This window comes from Melanostigma gelatinosum (genome assembly GCF_949748355.1).
Source record: "Melanostigma gelatinosum genome assembly, chromosome: 18".
In the NCBI taxonomy this organism is placed as follows: domain Eukaryota; kingdom Metazoa; phylum Chordata; class Actinopteri; order Perciformes; family Zoarcidae; genus Melanostigma; species Melanostigma gelatinosum.
Genome location: NC_136651.1, coordinates 788,429 through 806,500, shown reverse-complemented (window position 1 = coordinate 806,500; position 18,072 = coordinate 788,429). Strand labels below are relative to the sequence as shown.

The window sequence follows — 18,072 nt, the reverse complement described above, 5'->3', positions numbered from 1 at the left end:
GCTTATACATTATATGTATATATATATATATGTATATATATATATATATACATATATATATATATATACATATATATATATATATGTATATATATATATACTGCTTATACATTATATGTATATATATATATATGTATATATATATATATACATATTGGTCTGATGGAGCTCTGTGCTTCTTACTTGGCTGCATTTCTTCCCCTGAAGTGGAGGAAGCTGCTGATAACTGGTTTCCTTCAGAGAGTAATGAACTTGTGTTTGTTTAAATGTTTGACTTGATCCAGTAATTCCTTCCTGTTTATCTTTTTGTATTTCTCATCATGCAGCTCTTTAATTTCTTACAGGATGTCCATCAGAGACCGTGTCCTATTTTTTTAATGTTCTCTTGTTGCTTTAAAGCTCAGATAAATAATAAATAATGTAATTTGTAGTCGTCACGACAAACCCCTTCATGGTCTGTGTGACTCTAAATGGACCATAATGTACTAAATGAACATCATGCTGTATTGAAGAAGACTTGAAACTAGAGATTGAGACATAAACTCATGTTCAACATTTGCATTTAATACGGTGACAACATATAAATGTTGTTTTTATGACTTGCAGCTTGACCACTTTAGTGCACATTGTATCTGCAGGATGCTCCGGTCACGGTTCACGTGTTCTCCATGTGAATGAATCACCGCCTCAAAGCCTCCGAACAGCGTCTGAGTTTCACCAGCGCTTCACTGACAGTCGGCTGTGGACGACCTCTCCGTCCGGCCCGCTGCCCGCCGGCGGGCTGCAGACTCTCTGTAAACACATCTGTGCTGCTGCTGGTATTCGCGTGGTCGATGTGATGAGAGCCACATCTCTGCAGTGTGTGAAACAAAGCTCTCCTCTCATGCTGTGCAGTTGCATTTGTGGTCAAACACTCTGTGGCAACTCTGTGATTTACTGGAAAAGTTCTTTATCTTGGCCGGGCGGGACTCCGGCTGTGTTCCTCCTTCACAACGTGCTGAATGAACCAGTCAGACGGCCAACCGGCTCCCGAACGCACCAAATGGAGACGATCTGTCGAACGATCTGTTCCTTTGTTCAGAATAAAGATTTATTCACAGAGCTGGAGGCTGGTCGAGCCTCACGGACCTCTGAAGGCCTGCCGATAGAACCTGGCTCATTTATTGAGATTGGCACATGAGCACGTGGTTCTGGACTCCGTGGGTCTTCAGACCTCTGAACAGTTGAAGAGTAACTGAAGTCTCTGACGTGGAAATGAATATAAAGGCTTTTTCAACCTCTGCTGAGAAATGAAGACACAAGCTGTACTTCCTGAAATGGCCTCTTGAGGCGTCAGAGTCGGCTCCATAGAGCTCAATGTTACAGATAAAGAGTTAAACAGTTAAACAGTTAATCGGTTAAAGAGTTAAACAGTTGAAGAGTTGAAGAGTTAAACAGTTAAACAGTTAAAGAGTTGAAGAGTTAAACAGTTAATCAGTTAAAGAGTTAAAGAGTTAAACAGTTGAAGAGTTGAAGAGTTAAAGACTTAAACAGTTGAAGAGTTAAACAGCTGAAGAGTTAAAGAGTTAAAGAGTTGAAGAGTTAAACAGTTAATCAGTTAAAGAGTTAAACAGTTGAAGAGTTGAAGAGTTAAACAGTTAAAGAGTTGAACAGCTGAAGAGTTAAAGAGTTAAAGAGTTAAAGAGTTAAACAGTTGAAGAGTTAAACAGTTGAAGAGTTAAACAGTTAAAGAGTTAAACAGTTGAAGAGTTAAACAGTTAAAGAGTTGAAGAGTTAAACAGTTAAAGAGTTAAACAGTTAAACAGTTGAAGAGTTAAACAGTTAAAGAGTTAAACAGTTAAAGAGTTAAACAGTTAAAGAGTTGAACAGCTGAAGAGTTAAAGAGTTAAAGAGTTAAAGAGTTAAACAGTTGAAGAGTTAAACAGTTGAAGAGTTAAACAGTTAAAGAGTTAAACAGTTGAAGAGTTAAACAGTTAAAGAGTTGAAGAGTTAAACAGTTAAAGAGTTAAACAGTTAAACAGTTGAAGAGTTAAACAGTTGAAGAGTTAAACAGTTGAAGAGTTAAACAGTTAAAGAGTTGAAGAGTTAAACAGTTAAAGAGTTAAACAGTTAAACAGTTGAAGAGTTAAACAGTTAAAGAGTTAAACAGTTAAAGAGTTAAACAGTTAAAGAGTTAAACAGTTGAAGAGTTAAACAGTTGAAGAGTTAAACAGTTGAAGAGTTAAACAGTTGAAGAGTTAAACAGTTGAAGAGTTAAACAGTTAAAGAGTTGAAGAGTTAAACAGTTGAAGAGTTAAACAGTTAAACAGTTGAAGAGTTAAACAGTTGAAGAGTTAAACAGTTAAACAGTTGAAGAGTTAAACAGCTGAAGAGTTAAACAGTTGAAGAGTTAAACAGCTGAAGAGTTAAACAGTTGAAGAGTTAAACAGTTGAAGAGTTAAACAGTTAAAGAGTTGAAGAGTTAAACAGTTAAAGAGTTAAACAGTTAAACAGTTAAACAGTTGAAGAGTTAAACAGTTAAAGAGTTAAACAGTTAAAGAGTTAAACAGTTGAAGAGTTAAACAGTTGAAGAGTTAAAGAGTTAAACAGTTGAAGAGTTAAACAGTTGAAGAGTTAAACAGTTAAAGAGTTGAAGAGTTAAACAGTTAATCAGTTAAAGAGTTAAACAGTTGAAGAGTTGAAGAGTTGAAGAGTTAAACAGTTAAACAGTTAAAGAGTTGAATAGTTAAACAGTTAATCAGTTAAAGAGTTAAACAGTTGAAGAGTTAAACAGTTAAACAGCTGAAGAGTTAAAGAGTTAAACAGCTGAAGAGTTAAAGAGTTAAACAGTTGAAGAGTTGAAGAGTTAAACAGTTGAAGAGTTAAACAGCTGAAGAGTTAAAGAGTTAAACAGTTGAAGAGTTAAACAGCTGAAGAGTTAAATAGTTAAACAGTTGAAGAGTTAAAGACTTAAAGACTTAAACAGTTAAAGAGTTGAAGAGTTAAACAGTTAAACAGTTGAAGAGTTAAACAGTTAAAGAGTTAAACAGTTGAAGAGTTAAACAGTTAAAGAGTTAAACAGTTGAAGAGTTAAAGAGTTAAACAGTTGAAGAGTTAAAGAGTTAAACAGTTAAAGAGTTAAACAGTTGAAGAGTTGAAGAGTTAAACAGTTAAACAGTTGAAGAGTTGAAGAGTTAAACAGTTAAACAGTTGAAGAGTTGAAGAGTTAAACAGTTGAAGAGTTACACTGTTAAACAGTTAAACAGTTAAAGAGTTGAAGAGTTAAACAGCTAAAGAGTTAAAGAGTTGAAGAGTTAAACAGTTGAAGAGTTAAACTGTTAAACAGTTAAAGAGTTGAAGAGTTAAACAGTTAAACAGCGGAAGAGTTAAAGAGTTAAACAGTTGAAGAGTTAAACTGTTAAACAGTTAAAGAGTTGAAGAGTTAAACAGTTAAACAGCGGAAGAGTTAAAGAGTTAAACAGTTGAAGAGTTAAACAGCTGAAGAGTTAAACAGTTGAAGAGTTAAACAGTTAAAGAGTTAAACAGTTGAAGAGTTAAACAGTTGAAGAGTTAAACAGTTAAAGAGTTAAACAGTTAAACAGTTGAAGAGTTAAACAGTTAAAGAGTTAAACAGTTGAAGAGTTAAACAGTTGAAGAGTTAAACAGTTAAAGAGTTGAAGAGTTAAACAGTTAAACAGTTAAACAGTTGAAGAGTTAAACAGTTAAAGAGTTAAACAGTTAAAGAGTTAAACAGTTGAAGAGTTAAACAGTTGAAGAGTTAAACAGTTAAAGAGTTAAACAGTTGAAGAGTTAAACAGTTGAAGAGTTAAACAGTTGAAGAGTTAAACAGTTGAAGAGTTAAACAGTTGAAGAGTTAAACAGTTAAAGAGTTGAAGAGTTAAACAGTTGAAGAGTTAAACAGTTAAACAGTTGAAGAGTTAAACAGTTAGAGTTAAACAGTTAAAGAGTTAAACAGTTGAAGAGTTAAACAGTTGAAGAGTTAAACAGTTGAAGAGTTAAACAGTTAAACAGTTGAAGAGTTAAACAGCTGAAGAGTTAAACAGTTGAAGAGTTAAACAGCTGAAGAGTTAAACAGTTGAAGAGTTAAACAGTTGAAGAGTTAAACAGTTGAAGAGTTAAACAGTTGAAGAGTTAAACAGTTGAAGAGTTAAACAGCTGAAGAGTTAAACAGTTGAAGAGTTAAACAGTTGAAGAGTTAAACAGTTGAAGAGTTAAACAGCTGAAGAGTTAAACAGCTGAAGAGTTAAACAGCTGAAGAGTCCATACATGTGGTGCAGACATTCGGGCTGAGCTAGTTGTGGAGAGAGGGAGGGGGAGGGGCCTGCTAGGGATTATGGGGGATTGACTGTTAAAGAGGCCTCTGTGATTGTGTTGGTCTAGATGAAGCAACACTTTAGCATTTAGAAAGATTAAAGTCAGAGGAAGATGTTCCAGCTGGAAACAAACATTCCATCTGCTTTGACGGCCGGAAGGTTCTGGAGACGTTTGCGCTGACTTGTAAATCAAACGGTGTTAGAAAGGAGACACATGGGGTACTAAGAGAGAAAGCTCTGAAGAGCTGTCCGTGTGAAGCTGGTGAAGGGAGAGATGGTGTCTTTGATCCCTGATGTTTACCTCCACTCTCAATCATAAAAAGCTGAAGTCCTGCTCACCATCAGAGCTGAGGCTGGTCTGCAGTTCTGTGGATATTCGGTCACGAACCAAAGTATTGGACACAAGTGTTGACCTGATGGTGGCGCTAGACGAAGAATCAGAGGATCAACAGTCAGTTGGGTTCATCCTCTGGGGATCATGAACGTCATCACATTCCATCCAACAGCTGTTGAGATGTTCCAGCCTGGACCAAAGTGACCACGACAGATGTTCGAGTCGAAGACGTTTTTGTACGAAAGAGCTTAAAGCTCAGAGTGGATGTTACGCAATCCAGTAACCAGAAAGACAATAGGTGGACCCCCCCCGCTCAGCTCCTCAAATTGGATCCAGGAGACTTCAGTGAATGAAGCCTCTGTGCTTTTGTTATGAGGCGCGCATACACACACACACACACACACACACACACACTCCCATGGATGAAACTTTTTGGGGTAAATTGTGCAATCAGCCTCAGTGAGTCTGGCTGCAGTTTCACTTTGCCTCCATGAGAGAGACCACTGTGTGTGTGTGGGGGGGGGGGGGGGGGGGTCCACCTCCAGCAGCCCCCCCCCACATTCTTATTTACTCTATAATTTACTTTTATCCAACCCGGGAGTCACTGGAGCTAAAACTACTCTACTTCACATGAGCACAGAAGAAGCTCGTTGATAAACGAAGATGTGAGTTTGAAACACAAACACGATGTTTGTCTGTTACTAAAAAGTCAGCAGAAGACAAAACAACACATTACAGAACACAAACAAACTAAAGGAGGAATCCCAGCTTTAAGTTCCTCTAGTGTCCACCAGGGGGCGACTCCTCTGGTTGTATAGAAGTCTATGAGAAAATGACTCTACTTCTCTCTTGATTTATTACCTCAGTAAACATTGTAAACATGAGTTTATGTCTCAATCTCTAGTTTCAAGTCTTCTTCAATACAGCATGATGTTCATTTAGTACATTATGGTCCATTTAGAGTCACACAGACCATAAAGCAGATCAGTGGCGATCTAGTGACCCCTGGTGGACACTAGAGAGAATGCAGCTTTAACACATGAAGCTCTGACTTCTGTCACAGGAGGTTGTCTCCTGTGACAGTCAACGTTTTGTGCTGATTATTGGTGCAGAACCAGAACAAAGTAACGCTGTAAATAAACACAAGAAAAACTATTAAGTTTCTTAAAAACACTTCAGTATTTTCTTGTGTATTAGAGAACGAGTTTTGCGGACTGAACTCAAAGAGCCGAGGAGTTCCCAGAAACCGTTGCATCATCAGTGAGGTCAGACCTTTTTATTCACCACACACACACACACACACACACACACACACACACACACACACACACACACACACACACACACACACACACACACACACACACACACACACACACACACTATTCCATGTCGGCCACGAGACGAACATTAACTTTTGTTTCCACTGAAAAGCAGAGAAACAAGAGAAGAAGAAAACATAAATAAGATGCAACTTCTTCATTCATCGATGTGAATCTGAATATTTCAGTCTTATTGATCTAAACATCTGTAAACATTCACTTTTCTTGCTTCCTTGAACTATAAAGAGAGAAGCAACATTTCTTTGATTTATTCTGCTTCACCAGATCGGCCTCTGCGACCCTGAACGCACCATCTTCATCTTCATCTTCATCATCCTGTCTGAGAGGATGACGCCTCCAGCATCGTCTCATCTGTTTTTCTTTAAGGAAACAAACAGATGTGAAGCAGACTCGTCTTCATCATGTTGAACATGTTGAAGCAGTGCTGCCCCCGAGTGGCCGAGTCTCCACATTACAGCTGTTTAGTCTGGTTCATCTGTGGAGCGATATTATTTTAGTTTGATAAGAAAATCTAAATCATCGCGTCGACGTTTTGTGCTGATGCTGATTATCGATGCAGCACCCGAACAAAGCAACGCTGTCAATAAACAGAAGAAACCTTTATTAACAGTTCCTCTGAAATACACAGTGAGGACGCGAGCGGCGTTCAGTCCGTGTGTCCGAGTCCAGCAGGTCAGAACGTCACCACTTTGGTTCCTCTGGGTTTGGGTTCCTTCAGCGGGACGTGAACGTCTTCGTGGTCGGCGCTCATGTTGTTGGACAACCAGGGAACCGTCAGCGAGTTAGCTGGAGGGAGACGAAGAGTGAGGAAGACTCTGGTACTAACGCGTAGAATAAAGTAATAACACGATCATCTGACCGCACCTCCTCACTGCAGCGTGCGCTAGCTCAGTGAGGCTAGCGAGTTAGCGTCGTAACTTTATTTATAAAACACCTTAAACCGTTTACAGAAAATAATTTAGTGAAATCAACAAATAAAAATCACATTAAAGCAAGTCCGTAAAAACGAGTTTTAAGAAGTGATTTTAAAAGAGTATTAAACAATAATATATAATATTCCATTATGAAATCTAAACGTCAGAAAGCAGCTTGCAGACTCACAGGCAGCCTGATGTTCAGGACAATCCTTCTGGAAATGTTCCACTGAACCACAAACACGACAGGAACCTCCTGCAGAAACACACGCCGTCATTTAAACTACTGTCAAATGAATTCCTGTGTCATACATTTATGTATTTATGATGAATATCAGCGTTGAACCTTGAGCGTAGAGCCCTTTAGGATTATCGGGACAGCCTCGGGACACGTGTCCGGTCTGACCGCAGATGAAGCACTTAGCGTACGGATGTTCTCCTGAAAACAAGAGTTATGAATATCATATTAACTATGAATATGAATCAAACGCAGACGTCTCCGCGGGGTTTCTCACCCAGAGCCGGGTCCACTTTGGCTCTGCACTTGTGGACCTCGTGCTCGGTGGAGCCGCAGCGGTAGCAGATGCCTCGGCCCATCTCCTCGTCACCGTCGGCCTCCGGACAGTCGGCCAATCCGTGACCGGGCTTCCTGCAGTTAAAGCACAGCTGCAAGGAGGGAAGGAGACAAGGAGACGAGGAGGCATCAGAGCCTGAAACAAGGACTCAGTGACTTGTGTAAAATGTGGAAATGATGACGACGAGATGACGAGAATCTGGTCCGATGGGTCCGATGAGTCCACCCCCCCATCACGCACCATGTTGCTCTTCTTGTCGTTCTGCCTCTTCACCCGTCTGTCCTCCCTCCTCCTGTCTTTCTTCAGAGCCGTCTCCACCTCCTCCCGGAGCTCCCGTCCTCCTGCTCCCCCCCGAGGCAGCGGCCGTCCGCTCTGCTGGAGGAACTCCAGGAAGCCGTTCACGTCCTCGCTCACGTAGTCCTTCTTGGGACGGTTTGGTTTCTTCACAGCTGATCCGCCGGGATAAGTCCCTCTCAGATGGTCCCTCTGATGGTCCCTCTGGGGTCCATGTCTAGAGCCGCCTGAATGGTGACCTCCTCCTCCTCCTCCTCCTCCTCCTCCTCCTCCTCTCAGCTGAGTCCATGGAGTGGCCTCCGCCGGCTTGTGTTTGTGGACGTTATTGGCTCTCGCCCACCTCGTCATGACGGAACCGTCTGAAGTTTAAAGAGGAATAATTCACAGAAACATTTCTGTTAGCTCAGATTTGGCTTCTTTTTATTTGATCAGTTAAAGATACGATGCATCAGCACAGCATAACATCTGATGAACTTATAGAATAATAATAACACATTGTATTTGTATAAGGTACTCAAAGATACTTTACATGCTACAAACAGAAACAATAAAAGCAATTACAATAAACTAACTCGATGACGTAATAAGGAGAGTAACAGTAACGTTACTTTGAAGCACATAAACAGTTGATAATGAATTTAGCTTAAAGAGTCAAACGTCACTGAAACTGTTGAATCTAAACGTCGTTAAGAGAAATCATTTTACGTAAAAACAGCAAAAGATAACTTTGTCGACATTTTTATTAGCATGTAAAGCTAGCAGCTAAGCTACCGACACAGAGCGTTATCTACGTTTTTAGCTAAAAGTAGCATTTCGCCACTCGTGAGCTAACTTATTACAACAACATAGTTTAAATAAAACTTTCTAATTGAATATGTCGTTTAAAAAATACAATTATAAGTTTAGAAACAACGTTACCTTGAGAGATTTACAGCCCATGTGATTGTATTTTCACCGGAAGTGCTCGGTCTTCTTCGTGGTCTTCTTCTTTGTTTTTATTATCGGATCACAAACCATCAGAAGAGCTCCACACCGCCCCCTGCTGTCTGTTCATGTGAACGACAACACGTTGAGTCCGAACGTTTAACTGGTTTTCATGCTTCAACTTGTGAAAAATACATAAATATAAATGCAATTTTATAAAACATATTAACATTCAATTTAAATATATAGACAATTACCAAAGTGACCGGTATCAGGATTCATGAAAACAAACAAACAAAAAGAAAAATAGTCGTAGTAGTCGTCTCTAAAATGAATAAACTCACATATTAAACATATGACAATATGACAACATATGACAATGCTACAAATGAAGTGGTATTAAAATCTGAATATTGATGAGGTATTAAATTGCTTATAAGATTCAAATTAATATGTAAGTTATTAATTTCAATATGCACAATAAATAAATAAAAACAGCAGTTAAATGACATTTATTATTGTTATTCACGAGTGTGAGACAGGAGTCAGACAGGAGTGTGAGACAGAAGAGTGTGAGACAGGAGTGTGAGACAGGAGTGTGAGACAGGAGGAGAGTGAGACAGGAGGAGAGTGAGACAGGAGGAGAGTGAGACAGGAGGAGAGTGAGACAGGAGGAGAGTGAGACAGGAGAGTGAGACAGGAGGGTGAGACAGGAGAGTGAGACAGGAGAGTGAGACAGGAGGAGAGTGAGACAGGAGGAGTGTGAGACAGGAGAGTGAGACAGGAGGAGAGTGAGACAGGAGAGTGAGACAGGAGGAGAGTGAGACAGGAGGTCGTTAAGGGCTCACAGCTGACGTTACTTAAGCTGCCTAACGAGCAGACGCTTGATGTGTCTGGTCTCTGAGCAACATGCTGCTCCTCGTCCTCGCTGCTCTTCTCTTTGTTCCACATGGTGAGAAATCGACACGTTTGTTTCACTTTCTGGAGGAAAAAGTAAGAAAGGTCTTCTGTGATGTGTTTGTTCTTCAGCGGCCTGCAGTCCTCTACGGGAGGAAGGAGAAGGTACGTGTGACTGAAGATGCACCGACATGTTCACGTTGATGGGAGACGAGTTAGTTTTATGTACGATGTGTTCACAGCCGCTCAGGAGGACCCGCTCATCAAAGGAGAGCGTTATATGAAGTCCAACCCAGAGACTCTAGAAGGTCCGTATTTCAAACTGTAATATATGAAAAGAAAGGTTGAACAAATGGGTTTGATGTCGTTCTTCTATTTCCCTTCATGACGTTGTGAGCAGAGCTGATGACGGAGAAGCACGCGGTGCTGGAGGGAGACGTGGTTCTGTCCGTGAGTAGCATCAGTACAGCGTCACTGTGAACACCTTGTGTGTGTGTGTGCTCAGCACTTCTCCGTGACGCAGCAGTGGTGACATGTCCTGACATTCAGCTCCACAGAAACACTACGTTTCCCATCATGCCACACTATCTCTGTCGTAACAGCAGATTGTAAGAGTTTGAGAACTTCACTGTTCTAAATGTAAATGATGAGAGAAGCATCAGATATAATGTTGTTGATCAGATGACTCGTGGAGAAATGTTCTCGTTTTATGATGCAAATTTAATGTTTTGGTTCAAAGATTCAATTAACCAGCGGTGTTTAAACTCTGGATGATTTACTGGAGGGGCCTGTTGGGCAAAGGTCCTCAGGCCTCATCCTACAACCTGTCACTCAGAGAGACTACCAGCCAGGCAGAGACTGAGAGAGATGACGTGACTTCAAAGAGGCTCAGGGAGCTGCAAACCGCTGAACCGCTGGCTGTTTCTTTGTGACGGCACACGTTCTTTACAGCGGTGTGTATTGACTGTGACCCCACAGAGCGACAGGAACGCAGTGGGAGCCGGCTGGCCCACGACAGCGATCCCGTACGCCGTCAGCCCAGAGTTGGGTGAGCAGCATCAGATCTCTGCTCCGTGTTTCTACTCGTCTGGTCTTTTTCTAATGTTGTGCGTTTCTTTAATTTGCAGTCGGTCGGACAGCTGACATCCTCGCTGCTATGGCGATGGTGTCCGAACGCACCTGTGTGTCGTTCCCCAAGAGAAGCTCTGAGAGCAGCTACCTGCACTTCGTCATCAGCAGAGGGTGAGGTCTTCATGCTGCGTAGTCATGTGTTCACAGAGATCCGTCTCCAACGTGTCCGGTAACATCGAAACATTCCGTCTATTTCTACATCGACTGACCTTCCCAGGTGCGCGTCGTTCGTCGGCTTCGGCGGCGGCGAGCAACCCGTGTTCATCGGCCCCACGTGCATTGTGGGTAACATCGTCCACGAGATTCTTCACGCTCTGGGCTTCCACCACGAACACACGAGGATGGACCGCGACGTGTACATCACGGTTCTGTTCAACAACATCATGGAGGGTAAAGGTTTCTGGTTCAAGATCTCTGGACGTATACAAATGCTCCTTTATCGGACCAACGCCGCCTCAAGGGGGCGCCGCAGAGGCTGCACTTCAATCAACCAAGTATGAACACATGAACACATAGATATCGTCTTTAATGTCCATGAAACGGCTTAGAAATCACGAACAGAAGTGCTGCAGGAGTCTCCTGAGAATTGTCACGTTTCTTTAATATCAAAGTGTTCCAGTGAGTGTCAAGATAAGAAACCGTCTTCTCCCCACAACAAGAACCAAATCACGTTTTAATCTGCGTTGACGTTTAACATCGACTTCTCCTGAGAGTCCACAGAGCTGAACTCGGTCTCGGATCCAGTTTAAAGCTTTTTACCAAACAATGGCCGCTCGCGTTCTGAACTCAACGGAGTGTTTGCTGCTAATGCAGAATGCCAGAAATACCTGCAAGCCCAGAGTGCTTGTTCTTGCTATTCCGACCCACAATCCTTTGCACTGCAGATGTTTGATCAGGGGGGGTCATGTGGGGGTCTTGTAGACGACGACGTGGTTCACGACTGACTGCGTGCTGCAGGAAACCCCACGTGTGCTTTATGAGCTGCAGTGTGCACTAGTGTGTGTGAGACGCATGATGTCATGCATCCTGCAGGTAAAGCAGGTGACCAAAGATGAACCGTGCATTCAGCAGAGACGCTGAAACGGAACAAGAAGTAAAAACTTGTTTCTGAGTGAATTATTATTATTATTATTATTATTATAATTATTATAATAATACTGCTGATGCGTTTCAGGGAGGGAGAGGAACTTCCGCAAAGTAGCAGGCACGACGTTTGACCTCAGCTATGACGTGAACTCCATCCTTCACTACGGAAGGTAACGTGGTCATGTGTTGATGAAGACGAGTTGTTGATGTCACTGTGTTGATGAAGAGTTATTGATGTCACTGTGTTGATGAAGACCAGTTGTTGATGTTGATGAAGAGTTATTGATGTCACTGTTTGTGCATCAGTGGGTTTTTTTCAGCCAACGGTCACCGCACCATCGTCCCCAACGAGTACGTGGAGAACATGGGCCAGAGGGTGAAGATGACCGAGGGGGACGTCCAGAAAGTTCGCCGCCTCTACAACTGTGGTACTCTACATGTGTACTTGTGCTGGCATTGTGGTAACGTGAGAAGTATTAATACACGAGGCCTCAGGAACGCTTTGTTCTCCTCCAGAGTCTCCAACAGCTGAAGAGGAACGCGTTGTCATGGAGACGATGGACCATGCGAGCGCTGATCAGAGCGCAGCGCTGCAGCAGCTGAATTCCACCACTAGAGGGCAGAATAACACAGATATTAATAAAGACAGAAGCATCTGAACTAATCTCTCATCCAGTTATTACGAGCAACCGCCATTATGTTGTGTCTTTAGTCTGTAAAACAGATGATAATAAAGAAGTAAAATGGTTCACAAATGTGTTTGTCCAGACGGGTCAAAACTCCAAACCTTCAGTTTCAGACATGAAGAGGATGACGCACGTGTTCACGTGTTCATACCGTCAGCTCAACGCTAATCAAATGCAAAACAAATATAAAAACATTTCATATCGTTTGTTTGTTATAGAAAGTTGTGAAACACGAAGAACTACGAATGAGTTATGATCTCTGTAGAGTCGCACATTAATATGTAGATTCATCTTAAAGTCTTGATGCACAAACATTACTCATGTTCTGTCTTAGTTTGTGTCTCACTACGTAAAGAGTTGTTTTCAGGTACTTCACTGATGTATTTGTACATTGAATCACGTAATACTGTTCTATTCATCTCTAACTGAATGTGTTGAGCTCGCGCTTCTTCTTTCCGCTTCAGTTGAAACGTGATATTTACAGATAACTGGTTCATCTCGTTCACACATCACAGGAAAAGCACATTTACTGACTTCTTGTGAAAGTCTTCAATCTATTTTAAATATCCGTGTTTTCATTATCTACACGTTGAGTCACGAGCTGCCGCAGACTGCTGAGAGTCACCAGTGAACTCGGTCACTGGTGAACCCGGAACACCTGCAGCTCTGAACACGTTTATATTCTTTTCATTTGAACTAAAGGTGTAAAGCTTCGAACCCGGATGACGAACGAAGGAGTTATTTCACTCGAGTGCTTTTGTTGGTGACATTCATTCTTTTTATTGTAGAGTAACAATTCTGTCATTTAGTACAATTTTATAAAGTGCTATTATATATTTCAATTGAAGTCCTGCATTTTAAGTTCTCTAATAATCGAACAATTTATAAAAGTGGAAAACATGAATATGTCTGTTATGAAGTGACGTTTCCTGTGAATCTTCACGTGAACCATGAACGTCTCACTTTCTGCATCAATGACTGTTGATCATTGGAGCTGCTGTCGATCACGAATCATCACGAGCCACAGCAGGCAGCTGCGCGTGTACAGCAGGCCTCGTGCTCAGATGAGATCAAGTCAGACTGTAGAAGAAGAAGCTGCGCGTAGAAAGGAGAGAAGCGCGTGCTCGTTTATCTTCTTCCCTCAGAGCCCGGAGAGGAGCGCTGCACGCGGATACAACCGCCTCCCGTTCAACCGGACCGGTTTACGTTCCTCCGGGGATCACAGCGGACTCTCGGTCTCGGGTTTGTCCGACAAAAACAGTGCATCATCACCGGATACTTTCAGTCCGGATTCTGCAAAGAAATCAACTTTTAAAGTTGTTGGTCACGCGGAGAGACGCAGCTGGAGGAGCTTTTTATTGCAGTAAGTCTATTTCACGTTCATTCGGAGGATTATTGTCCTCATGCACTCATTCAAATAATGTGTTCAATGACGTAAATGATTTACTTTACGTTCAGCCACATGTTCACTGTGGAAACATCTGGATTTCTGTCTTTTATTAATCATCTAAAAAATGAATTTTGACTGAAGATTTGACTTTGAATCACAGCTTTAGAGAATATGATTTATATTAGCAATAAAGAATCATGGCCTCCAACAAAATAAAGAAATGTATAACTACATGTATAATAATATAACATATATATAATATATGATTCCATTTAGCATGAAACACACATACGTATATATATACATACAGACATATTTACATATATATTTACATATGTATGGAAATATAATATATGTGTTTGTGTTTCATCCAAAAGAAACAGGTCTTTAGTGACCGTTTGCAAAATCTAAATAAATACGTGTATCTGTCCGTTTCCTCCTTCATCATTATCTTCATCATCTTCACTCAGCTGACTGTGCAAAACACAACAATCAAAAAGAAACATGCAAACAGGAGTCCGTTGTATTTCCTGCACTGAAGGGACTGAAGAGGCTTCACAGACTGAACGAGGCTCAGTCTTTATCCCTCCAGACCTCTAGGTGGCGCTCTGCTAACTTTAGCTACGATGCTAATGCTGCTAATATAACGCAACTGATGTTTCTCTAAACAATCGTTTTATTTTGTCAATAGGAATCTTCTTATTCTACCTTCACGGTTCTTCACGCATGTGGACCGCGGATTAATTCCACAGTTTACCGTTAACGTCACCGTGCAAATAAAGTTGAATCATCATCAATAGAACGTGTTTCTAGTCTCTGTTAATGTTTCTTTGTAAACAACCAATCAGAGGAGAGCAAGCAACGTTAGCAGCACCGCTAACGGCTAACCAACAGAGGTTCACTTCAGTTACACTATGATGCCTTCAGGCTCTGCTCAGGGAACACGAGTACTGGCTGAACGTGTTCTCTCTCTCTCTCTCTCTCTCTCTCTCTCGCTCTCGCTCTCTCTCAGATCACATGGCTTCACGTTGACCGTCCGGTTCCCCCGTCGTTGTCGTCACCATGTCAGCCTCCCAGGACGCCCCCTGCCTGTCGCAGCTCAGCGGACTCCCCAACAGGAACCTCAGCCTCGTCTCCGGCGCCCGACCCTGCAACCGGAGCACCGCCAGGACGTCGCCGTACACCCCGCAGGCCACCGCGGCCTTCGCCACCGCCATCACCTTCATGATGGTCCTCACCATCGTCGGGAACATCTTCGTCATCATCGCCGTGCTGACGTCCCGGTCCCTCAAGGGGGCTCAAAACCTCTTCCTGGTGTCGCTGGCGGCGGCGGATATTTTGGTCGCCACGCTCATCATCCCGTTCTCGTTGGCCAACGAGCTGCAGGGCTACTGGGCGTTCAGCTCCATCTGGTGCGAGATCTACCTGGCGCTGGACGTCCTCTTCTGCACCTCCTCCATCGTGCACCTTTGCGCCATAGCGCTGGACCGCTACCTGTCCATCTCCCGGCCCGTGTCCTACGGCGCCAAGCGCACCCCGGCGCGCATCAAGGCGGCCATCGTCGTGGTCTGGCTGATCTCCGCGGTCATCTCCTTCCCTCCTCTCCTCACACTGGACAAGAGCGAAGGAGGCGAGGAGGTGTGCGAGCTGAACAACGAGCGCTGGTACATCCTCTACTCCACCGTCGGCTCTTTCTTCGCCCCTTGCGTGATCATGATTCTGGTGTACGTGAGGATTTATCAGATCGCCAAGCGGCACACGCGCTGCCCGCCCGGACGGGAGCAGAAGACGGCGGCCGGAGGAGACGCCAGCGTGGGAACCAACGAGCCTCCGGCGAAGTTATCCGAGAACGGGGATCGAGAAGGTAGAGAACGAGAAGAAGTCTCCCCGTTGCCTCTTCAAAACCCTCAGGACGCTCAGCCCGACGCTGCTAGTTCGGTCCAAACATCCGCCTCAATCCCCCGTAACACGCCCTCAGCTGCTCCCCACAAAGAAGAGGAGGCGCTTCCCGACAACTCGTCCAGCTCCGGCTCTGAAATGGGCGACGAAGGCAAAGACGAGACGAACGCCGCGACCGACTCTGAACCCTTTCCGTCGGCATCGTCCCGACGGAAAGGGTTCAGAGTTCAGGCGCTAAACTTGGCCCGCAGGTACAAACCCACGATGGCCACGCCGTCCGGCACCAAACCGGTCCCCGAAGAGACGCCCAAGATTCAGGGGACGCCTGCGTCCCGCCGCAAGGCCATGGCCAACCGGGAGAAGAGGTTCACCTTCGTGCTGGCCGTGGTGATGGGCGGGTTTGTGATCTGCTGGTTCCCCTTCTTCTTCTCTTACTCCCTTCAGGCGGTGTGCCCCGAGACCTGCAGCATCCCCAACCCTCTGTTCAAGTTCTTCTTTTGGATCGGCTACTGCAACTCCTGCCTCAACCCGGTCATTTACACCATCTTCAACCACGACTTCCGGAAGGCCTTCAAGAGGATACTGTGCCGGGACACCAAGGGGACGATCTTCTAGAAAGAGGAAAGTTGTGTTTTTTGAATTATTTCTTTGTGCGTTTGATCGGGATCGACCTTCTCTTCGGCATCGAACATCAAACACTTCGCCGTCCGAATGTCTCGTTTGTCTGAGTCACAGCAGCGGCGACAGAGACGGGATGTTTCAGAAAAAGCCGCGGTCAAGTGGCCCGAATCAATTATCTTTAATGTTATTTAAGAATACGCTGTAATTGAATATTCAATGGCTCTGAAGACGAAATGATTTGATTACATATTGAAACGAAGTCAAGAGGGATACAGGGTCTGTGTTCAGTCATTTAACGTACAAACGAGAGAGTGTGTGTGTGAGTGTGTGTGAGTGTGTGTGTGCGTGAGAGTGTGTGTGTGTGTGTGTGTGTGCGTGAGAGTGTGTGAGAGTGTGTGTGTGTGTGTGTGTGTGCGTGAGAGTGTGTGAGAGTGTGTGTGTGTGTGTGTGAGTGTGTGTGTGAGTGTGTGTGTGTGAGAGTGTGTGTGTGTGTGTGTGCGTGAGAGTGTGTGTGTGTGTGTGTGTGTGTGTGTGTGTGCGCGCGTGAGAGTGTGTGTGTGTGCGTGTGAGTGTGTGCGTGAGAGTGTGTGTGTGTGCGTGTGAGTGTGTGTGTGTGTGTGTGTGTGTGTGTGTGCAGAGGAGGGCAGCCTAAGGGTTTTACTGGAAGAGAATAAATATGTGTAAATATATCAGTGTCCTTTGTCAGAGTTAAAAGAATAAATAAAAACAAAGTCACTCAAGGAACAGAAGATCAGGGTGAACGTGTGAGCTTCTCTGTTTCTTCCTCCATGTGAAGCTGAAACAGAGTTTTTTCTTCCCGAGTGTCGGTGAACTGCTGGATGTTACACTCACTCCCACTGGGATTAACTCACGAAGGCCACAGCCAGCGGGAGAAACTGGAGGATCACCAGAGGCTGCTGGAGAAGATGGGAACACTTGAATCTTCTCTCCACCTCTGATGCATTCTGTTTTCGGGCATTGGTGGAATGAAGAGAAGTACATTTACTCAAGTACTTCTCACAGGTACCCACATGCATCTCCAGATTCAATTCAATTCATTTTTGCATGGCCCAAAATCACAAATTACAAATTAGCCTCAGAGGGCTTCACAAGCTGCACACATGAGACATCCTCTGACCTTTGACCCTCCGGAACAACTCCCCCAGAAACCCTTCAACGGGGAGAAAAGAGGGCGAGCCCTGTGGGAGAGCAGCAGAGGAGCAATGTGTTGACGTTGAATGATGAAGACGCTCCTCCTCACTGTGTGTGTGTGTGTGTGTGTGTGTGTGTGTGTGTGTGTGTGTGACAGTGTTTGCAGCTGCATGTTTTTTTCCCTATAAATGCACTTCTTCTATCTTTTAAAAGCCGGTACACAATGTGCTTGACCGATCCTTCGGTTGTGTGTAAGATAACGGCGTTGGAATCAGCGTTTGTACAGTTCTACTTCTACGAGCTTGAACATGAAACAGGATTCTTGCTTTTTGTTTCAAAGTCCATCTGGAATTAAACTGTTTGTTTGTTTGCTCCGTTAGCTGCTCCGCGCTGTAAGTCGCATCCTAACATACTCTTCATTCTTCACATGACATTGAAGGCATTTTCTTGAGCAATACCCGGATGTGAACTACATTAGCAAGAATTTATGAGAATGAAACGTGAGCTTACTGC

The 18,072-nt window shown here is 43.5% G+C and overlaps 3 protein-coding genes across 3 annotated transcripts; 2 read left to right on the top strand and 1 right to left on the bottom strand.

The window, feature by feature from the left end:
• Positions 1–6,574: 6,574 nt before the first annotated feature.
• zcchc9 (zinc finger, CCHC domain containing 9) lies at positions 6,575–8,759 on the bottom strand. Its single transcript, XM_079289090.1, has 6 exons — positions 8,692–8,759; positions 7,720–8,132; positions 7,420–7,570; positions 7,251–7,343; positions 7,092–7,160; positions 6,575–6,776 (listed from the first exon to the last, which is right to left on the bottom strand). Exons 2-6 carry the CDS (start codon positions 8,119–8,121, stop codon positions 6,664–6,666), a joined length of 828 nt encoding a protein of 275 aa, XP_079145216.1. The 5' UTR covers positions 8,122–8,132; positions 8,692–8,759; the 3' UTR covers positions 6,575–6,663.
• Positions 8,760–9,817: 1,058 nt separating this feature from the next.
• On the top strand, positions 9,818–12,470 carry LOC306792265 (zinc metalloproteinase nas-4; the record flags this gene model as incomplete). The annotated part of the gene is made up of 8 exons (XM_079289338.1): positions 9,818–9,902; positions 9,995–10,044; positions 10,573–10,642; positions 10,722–10,836; positions 10,943–11,115; positions 11,900–11,981; positions 12,118–12,239; positions 12,328–12,470. The coding sequence occupies 8 exons, from the start codon at positions 9,818–9,820 to the stop codon at positions 12,468–12,470; spliced, it is 840 nt and encodes a 279-aa protein (XP_079145464.1).
• A 2,479-nt stretch (positions 12,471–14,949) lies between these two features.
• On the top strand, positions 14,950–16,401 carry LOC306792037 (alpha-2B adrenergic receptor; the record flags this gene model as incomplete). Its single annotated transcript, XM_079289023.1, has 1 exon — positions 14,950–16,401. The coding sequence occupies one exon, from the start codon at positions 14,950–14,952 to the stop codon at positions 16,399–16,401; it is 1,452 nt and encodes a 483-aa protein (XP_079145149.1).
• Between the last annotated feature and the right edge of the window lie 1,671 nt (positions 16,402–18,072).

What these genes read in the sequence shown, in the direction of transcription:
- zcchc9 (XM_079289090.1), bottom strand. Translation starts at nt 8,121, where the DNA reads ATGACGAGGTGGGCGAGAGCCAATAACGTCCACAAACACAAGCCGGCG. An exon ending in CAAAGTGGACCCGGCTCTGG is followed by an intron (nt 7,344 to 7,419) that starts GTGAGAAACCCC and finishes TCTTGTTTTCAG; the next exon opens with GAGAACATCCGTACGCTAAG. An exon ending in TCCTGAACATCAGGCTGCCT is followed by an intron (nt 6,777 to 7,091) that starts GTGAGTCTGCAA and finishes GTCTCCCTCCAG; the next exon opens with CTAACTCGCTGACGGTTCCC.